Source organism: Puma concolor, chromosome D3 (assembly GCF_028749965.1).
Source record: "Puma concolor isolate L17-30 chromosome D3, mPumCon1.1.hap2, whole genome shotgun sequence".
Classification (NCBI taxonomy): Eukaryota; Metazoa; Chordata; class Mammalia; order Carnivora; family Felidae; genus Puma; species Puma concolor.
In genome coordinates this window covers 67,642,475-67,650,346 of record NC_141678.1, presented here as the reverse complement: position 1 = coordinate 67,650,346, position 7,872 = coordinate 67,642,475, and the positions used below count along the sequence as shown (strand labels likewise).

The following is a 7,872-nucleotide window of genomic DNA, read 5'->3' as shown; positions in this document are numbered from 1 at the left end:
TAGAATTATTTGTACAAAGGAACTTAACCTAACACCACACATTTCTCTTCCCAGTGAAACGTTTTTGCATTAAAATAAAGTCCCAGGTTTGTATGGCAGTAAGCCCCCAAAGTAATGTATAAATGTTTGTGTTTAACAGTCAGGGAAGGAGGTGGCTACAGGTACCATCGAGTGCAGGGGATTCACTTCTCAGGATAACCCGGGGTGGGAGGGAAGATAAAGATTCTTCCTGTTTCTCTTTTCAAGGAAAGATAATTTTGAAGATACTTTTTTTTTTTTTTTTCAAATTAGGGATCTGTAAGGGGAAAAGGAGTTGGGAAGAGGGGACAAAGATGGGAACAGTTCCCTAAAAAGGGAAAACCCCATGGTGCTTCCTCCTCTGCAGCAACCAAAGAGCGACGTAATGGGCGCGCTAATGAGTTGATAGGACTTTTCGGGTATTTTTCTGTTTTCAAGTCGTAAAATCTGGCCCATTGTCAGTCTTCCTTTCTAAGCAGCTCACACTTTCTTTCTAGCAGCCTGGGCTCTAGGAACAGTAAGCAAGCCGGGACCTCGCTTTTTGAAAGTTCCAGACCCCAGAGAGGAGGCAGGGAAGGTAGGAAAATCTGGAACCTTCGGAAGGGCGAAATGACTTTCAGCCTTAGGAGGGAAGGGGTTTGTGAATGACAATGATGCTCTTTTGGCTAACGGACTGGGGAAACACAAAATGTGAGTTTTCCTTTTTTTTTTTTTTTTTTTTTTTTTAAGGATGGGAGGCTTGGAAGGCACTGGAGAAGGAGCAGTCCATTGACTTCAGCACCTTAGGACAGAGTCTAATTTGTGCCACTAAGGCCTTTAGAAACTAGGAAATGGGCAAAAAGTTATTTCATTGCCCTTTGAAACTTATCTCCCCCTCCCGAAAAAAGTCACAATATTCATGGCTCTGAAACTGTGTTTTTGGCATTTTGATTTAAAACAGCCACAAATCCTATACCTCCCACTTTTCTGTTTAATCCACTCTTCTCGGTTTTCTTGACTTTTGATGAAGTGTTAGGATTGCACGTTTTCACTCTTGTACTTAGTGGTAGTTTGTTATTAATGTTGTGATGGAGGCTGGTTGGGCTTCCCAGCTAGTGGAGGTCATTTGGTCACTTCCACAATGTGCCCGCCCAATTCTAAGCCTGTGTGTTTATGAGGCGGCAATAAAAAAAAATTCAGCTATGATAGTAAAGGAAGAATTTAAAGGATCCCCCAATCTCACCCCCTGCCGATATCCTTCTTAGAATGTCCTCTCAACAGATAGCTGTTTCTCTTTCTGATGAACTAAGGATAGTCATTTTGACTCCTGACAGGTGATCAATGAGGAGGCAATACACTGACATTTCACTGTATCTTAGGGTATGCCTCACTTGGGGGAAGCTGTGGGGAATGGTTCTTTCTCATCCCAGTTGCCTTTATTTGTATTTTACTTTGTGCATGCTCCTACATAGTTCCCTGAGGAATTTACTTTTCTGGGAGAATTGGCAAGTGGCTCAGTGGCGGGTCAGGTTTGGGGACCTCCCTGCTTTCCTGACTCACCTTTTCCTTGTGCTGAGGTGGCCTGCCTGGGTCTTATAAAATGGGTTGGAGAACTATTCTGAGTGAAGTTGACGGATGCCTGTGTGCATTCACTGGGGTCCTTACTTAACTGTACACTTTCCAAAATAGAGACTGCTACAACGAGTTTCTGTATCTTGTCCTAAAAAGTAAATGTATATTTGAAAGCAAGGACATGCTTTCTTCCTGGTTTTTAGATTGGGAACCCCACGCAGAAACTTCTCCTTTTTGTCTCATTTCACAGTGTTTCAAACGAGGCGCTGAAGCTGATTTGTTCTCCAGCTGACTGTGGTTTCTATACCTTCGGAGACACAGTGAGGCTACTGGTTTGCACCTCGTACCAGAGGGATCATTCACGAAGGAGGTGGCTCAGAGACATAAGGGGAGGGGACAAACAACCGGCAGGGATACAGTCAATTTAGAGACGTCCTTCTCGGATCCGGGGCCTCTAGGATCCAGGTCCCCGGGATGCACGCAGACTGTTCGACTATCCACCCCTAAATCTGGTCCACAGCTACAGCACTACTGATGTTTTTTGCTCTGGGTCGAAGAGGTTGTTGTCAATTGCGGGGTGGTTAGGTGTTAGCTTTCTTGCCTGCTGAGAAAGGATCTCGGTGTTGCTCGCTCTCGCTTTCGCTCTCCCCCTCCCTCCCTGTAACATGCCAGCCCTTTAATGTGGAGTGTCAGGGAGACGGTGACGTCACCTTGCCCGCTGGGTGGCGTCCCCTCGGTCCGACAGGAGTTCAGAGACAGAGAAAGGCGCTGTCAGACTGCGCTCCACCTGGGGCTCGCCTGCCGCGGGTTTCTGCGCGCCCACACTTTCTGCGGTCCAGGGGACGCCCCGCCACAATTCAGGCTGTCTTTCTCCCCGGACCCGGGTTCGAGCTCCATTAGCGCCCACGAGCGCCAGGATCTTCACGCGCAGCCCTTCGGAGTCCCGCCCGCTGGATTCGAGGACCCGCTTGGATGCTTCGCCTCCGAGCGCCCTCGGAAGATGGGCCGGCAGCCACGCGCGTAAAGACACCTAGGGGTTACCAGGTACTGCGGAACCTGCCGGCCCTGCCTGGGCACACAGCACGCGACTCACGAGTTGAGATTCCCAGCGGTGCGATTTTCCGGGTTAGGTTGAGCGGCGGCGGCGGCGGGCTAGGGTGGCGATTGGTTTGGGAACAAGGGGAGTCAAATTGGGGGTCTCTGGCTCTAGAGCCGGACAGGGAAGTTCGCCAGCTTCCTTTCTCAGGTCAACTAACTTCTGTCTCTTCTCCCCTCACTCGCTTTTAACCTCCCCCAACCTCAACCCTCTTATTTGTGTCTCTGTTCTGATAGGAGTTTCTGGGTGGGGTTGGGGTGAAAGTGGAAGGCACTCAGGAAGAGACACCTTACCCAATTTAAGGCTGCTAAGAATTCGGGTCTCGAACGTGAGGTCAGCTCTCCGCCAGGGCCAGGCCGGGGGAGTGCCGTTGCTCCTGAGCGAGAGTTCCTGTTAATCCCAGGGTCTTATGACGATCATAAGAATCCTGTTTGGGGGGCAAATGAGCATTGAAGGACCATTTGGAGAAATTAGTGCTGGTTATGTTAGGCTCAGGTATCACTGTGCCTTGAACTGCCATTTAACGCTCTGTCCCCTGGAAATATTGTCTCCGATCCACCCGAAGTGACAAGCCAGGCTCTCCTCTCGTTTGATTGCGCCGAGGTTTGTTCAACCTTCCTAGAGGCCGCAGAACGTAATGAGAGCTGAGGATCCGGGGGGCAGCAGGGCAAAGGGACCCGACGGGATAGATGTCTCAGGGGCTCAGAGAGGGCAAGGATGTGGCAATTTGGGTGAAAGGGTAGGACAGTATATCCTCTGAAATCGCTGTAATAGCAAACTCCAGCGTACTTGGCCAAGAGCGGAGATGCTAGTGGCCACTGGTGATTTTCCAGGGCAAAGGGTAGTGGTAGCCACGGCACCCCACATGACATGTAGCCATGGAAAGGTCACTGTCTGTCTTCCTAGGGAATGAACAACTCTGTTGGTTTTGACTTAGCAGCATTTATCACAAAGATTTCTTTCGCTTGCTTTTTGTGTATTTTTCAACGTACTGGAAATTTTCCCTGCTTACGGTATCCCAATGACCGAAGATGATAGAAATTTTACCGCAGGCCCAACGCTGGGCTTCGCTTCCGACATTCCTACAGATTACCTTGTCCACGAAACCTCTAAACCCAGGGTCATCTTTCCCCCCTTAAAGATACAGAGATGAATACATAGATCAGAAAAAGAAGCGTACAGAAAGAGGTTCATCTCAAAACCCACTTGGCCTTTTAAAGCCCGCCAATAATGATCCCCAGGAATTGTTAGTTTCTTTAGACTATTTCTGGGCTTCTCAAACTTGGCCTGTACTTACTTGCTCATTGTCACGGAAATGACAGAAAACTGTTTTTAAATGCCTACAAATCTACAAGTTCGTTGTTCTGAGCTACCTCTATGGAACCAGAACCACTGAGTTCAGCAAGTGGCTTTTGAAAGATTGAAAGTGAGGCGCCCTATTTTGGTGCAATCATGTATATGGCTTTGTACATTTCCCCATCTTTCAAAACAAATCTAATTACAGTACCAAAATACCTAATGGCAAAGGTGGGGAGAAGGGATTTCGTTTTGCTTTAATAAGTCGTGTCTCAACCAGTAGCGTATTTCCCCCAAGGAAACCACAAATACCACAAAAATCACTTCCGTAAAGGGTTGGATTTACTGTTTAACCAAAATCAATCTATTTTTAAGCAAATGTAAATGGTCTCTCTTTTTAAATTTGGGTTTCAATGGCCAACCCCCAGTTTTCCAGAACTTTTAGAATCTGCAAGAGTTACAACTGTCATCATTACTTTCTAATTTCTGGCGGGCACGCCATTTTTTTCTAACAACTTTTAGAAATCGCAGACAAGGTCTTGAGTTTCTTAGGAATTGATTGCATTGTTTTAAACAGTTAACTTTCTTTGGATGTTTAGAACAGAAGAAAAGTACTTCCCAATCCCTGCATTTCCAAAGGGTGACCTTGAAGAAAATTGAGAGAAATGACTTCCTCTGTCTGAAACTTGGTTCCTTTGCCCAGCGCTAACCTTGTCTCAACCAAAGCAAGGAAGTTCTTATAATTCTTTAGTTAAGCGATTCAACCCACCCCTCTGTCTTAGCTCTAGTCAACGCTTTCTCCTTTCCGTTCCAGTCTCCAAGGCAGACCCGGAGGGCTCGGCCCGGGATTCCGCGGCGGAGGAAATGGCTTCCAGCCCGCTGCCGGGGCCCAACGACATCCTGCTGGCATCGCCGTCGAGCGCCTTCCAGCCCGAAGCGCTGAGCCAGCCGCGGCCGGGCCACGCCAACCTCAAACCCAACCAGGTGGGCCAGGTGATCCTCTACGGCATTCCCATCGTGTCATTGGTGATCGACGGGCAGGAGCGCCTGTGCCTGGCACAGATCTCCAACACTCTCCTCAAGAACTTCAGCTACAACGAGATCCACAACCGTCGTGTGGCGCTGGGCATCACGTGCGTGCAGTGCACGCCGGTGCAGCTGGAGATCCTGCGGCGCGCCGGGGCCATGCCCATCTCATCGCGCCGCTGCGGCATGATCACCAAGCGTGAGGCCGAGCGCTTGTGCAAGTCGTTCCTGGGCGAAAACAGGCCGCCCAAGCTGCCCGACAACTTCGCCTTCGACGTGTCTCACGAGTGCGCCTGGGGCTGCCGCGGTAGCTTCATCCCCGCGCGCTACAACAGCTCCCGCGCCAAGTGCATCAAATGCAGCTACTGCAACATGTACTTCTCACCTAACAAGTTCATCTTCCACTCCCACCGTACGCCCGACGCCAAGTACACGCAGCCGGACGCAGCCAACTTCAACTCTTGGCGCCGTCATCTCAAGCTCACCGACAAGAGTCCCCAGGACGAGCTAGTCTTCGCCTGGGAGGACGTCAAGGCCATGTTCAACGGCGGTAGCCGAAAGCGCGCGCTGCCCCAGCCCGGCGCGCACCCCGCCTGCCACCCGCTCAGCTCGGTCAAGGCGGCCGCCGTGGCAGCGGCGGCTGCGGTGGCTGGAGGCGGGGGGCTGCTGGGTCCGCACCTGCTGGGGGCGCCCCCGCCCCCGCCGCCGCCGCCACCCCTGGCCGAGCTGGCGGGCGCGCCCCACGCCCATCACAAGCGGCCGCGCTTCGACGACGACGACGACTCGTTGCAGGAGGCGGCCGTTGTGGCCGCCGCCAGTCTCTCGGCCGCCGCCGCCAGCCTCTCTGTGGCCGCGGCCTCGGGCGGCGCCGGGGCGGGAGGGGGCGGCGCCGGCGGCGGCTGCGTGACCAGCGTTGGCGCCGGCGCGGGCGCGGGCGCGGCGGCTGGCGCCAAAGGCCCGCGCAGCTACCCGGTCATCCCGGTGCCCAGCAAGGGCTCGTTCGGGGGCGTGCTGCAGAAGTTTCCCGGCTGCGGGGGGCTCTTCCCGCATCCTTACACCTTCCCGGCCGCAGCCGCCGCTTTCGGCTTGTGCCATAAGAAGGAGGACGCGGGCGCTGCGGCCGAGGCCCTGGGGGGCGCCGGCAGCGCGGGCGCGGCGCCCAAGGCCGGCCTGTCCGGCCTCTTTTGGCCCGCGGGCCGCAAGGACGCCTTCTACCCGCCCTTCTGCATGTTCTGGCCTCCGCGGACCCCAGGCGGGCTTCCCGTGCCCACCTACCTGCAGCCCCCGCCCCAGCCGCCCTCGGCTCTCGGCTGCGCGCTTGGAGAAAGCCCCGCCTTGCTGCGCCAGGCCTTCCTGGACCTGGCCGAGCCCGGCGGCGCCGGTGGGAGTGCTGATGCCGCTCCCCCGCCAGGTCAGCCCCCTCCGGTCGTGGCCAACGGCCCGGGCTCCGGCCCTCCGCCTCCGGCTGGGGGCGCGGGTGCTCGCGACACTCTCTTCGAGTCGCCCCCGGGCGGCAGCGGCGGGGACTGCAGCGCGGGCTCCACGCCGCCAGCCGACCCCGGCGCGGTGTCCGGTGCAGGGGCCGCGGCCGCCGGCGCGGGCCCCGCGGGAGCCCGAGTGCCCGCACCCCACCATCCGCACCTCCTGGAGGGGCGTAAGGCAGGCGGAGGCAGCTACCACCATTCGAGCGCCTTCCGGCCGGTGGGCGGCAAGGACGACGCGGAGAGCCTGGCCAAGCTGCACGGGGCGTCAGCGGGAGCGCCACACTCGGCCCAAGCGCATCACCACCATCACCATCACCACCCGCACCACCACCATCATCATCACCCCCCGCAGCCGCCGTCACCGTTGCTGCTCCTGCCCCCGCAGCCCGACGAGCCGGGTTCTGAGCGCCACCACCCGGCCCCGCCGCCGCCGCCCCCGCCCCCGCCGCCCCCGCTGGCCTTGCAGCCGCACCACCGAGGCCTTCTGTCCCCCGGGGGCACCAGCTGCAGCTACCCCAGCGAGGACAGCTCCGAGGACGAGGACGACGAGGAAGAAGAGCAGGAGGTGGACGTGGAGGGCCACAAACCCCCCGAGGGCGAAGAAGAGGAGGAAGAAGGTCGAGACCCCGACGACGACGAGGAGGAAGACGAGGAGACGGGGATCCTGCTAGGGGACCCCTTAGTCGGGGGCGGCCGCTACCTCCAGGGCCGAGGGCTGTCAGAGAAGGCGAGCAGCCGGGACCGCGCACCGGCCGCGGCGGGCGCTTTCCCACTCGCCCTGAACTCCTCCAGGCTGCTGCAGGAGGACGGGAAACTGGGCGACCCCAGCGGCTCAGACCTGCCCCCGCCCCCGCCCCCGCCTCTGGCCTCCCAGAAAGCTGGCGGCGGCGGTGGCAGCAGCCCGGGCAGCCCGGTCCACCATCCATCACTGGAGGAGCAGCCCTCCTACAAAGATGTAAATATCCCCTTTAGGCTCCTTCAAGCTAATTATTATTATTTAAATGCACCTTTAGGCTGAATCAGTTACATATGCGCAGGAAAGATGAATCACCAGATTTCCCCACAGAAATGAAATATTCAGTGTGTTTGAGAGGGCTTCTTTTCTGCCAATGGTCCTCCATAAAAATGTGGTTTCTGGTCTTGTACAAAGCCTTTCAAAGGCTTTAGGGCCTCGATTCCTTACTACATTTGAGTTGGCTGCTTATAGAAGTTGGAAAAGACCCTTTAATTGACCAACTCTAATCCACCAATCTCCTTTGTTTCCCCCCCCCCCCCCCCCCGCCCACCCCAGCGGAGCATAATTGTTCCCCCCCAAAGCAGTGAGACCACAAAAACTGGAGCAGTCTGAATAATGCTGTTCCCTTTCTTCTCAATAGTTCAGCGCCTCCCCCAACCGTGACC

General features: G+C 55.5%; 1 protein-coding gene across 2 annotated transcripts in view; it reads left to right on the top strand.

Annotated features, from left to right (window-relative positions):
- The first annotated feature begins 2,340 nt into the window (after positions 1-2,340).
- SKOR2 (SKI family transcriptional corepressor 2) overlaps positions 2,341-7,872 on the top strand; it is a 44,433-nt gene continuing 38,901 nt past the window's right edge. The window contains exons 1-2 of one of the 2 annotated variants that reach the window (XM_086682909.1): positions 2,341-2,613; positions 4,776-7,426. In XM_086682909.1, the coding sequence (XP_086539035.1) occupies positions 4,826-7,426 (2,601 nt within the window). In that variant the 5' untranslated portion in view covers positions 2,341-2,613; positions 4,776-4,825. Of the gene's footprint in view, positions 2,614-4,765; positions 7,427-7,872 lie in introns of those variants that run through there. The other variant, XM_086682910.1, reaches the window with a different exon arrangement.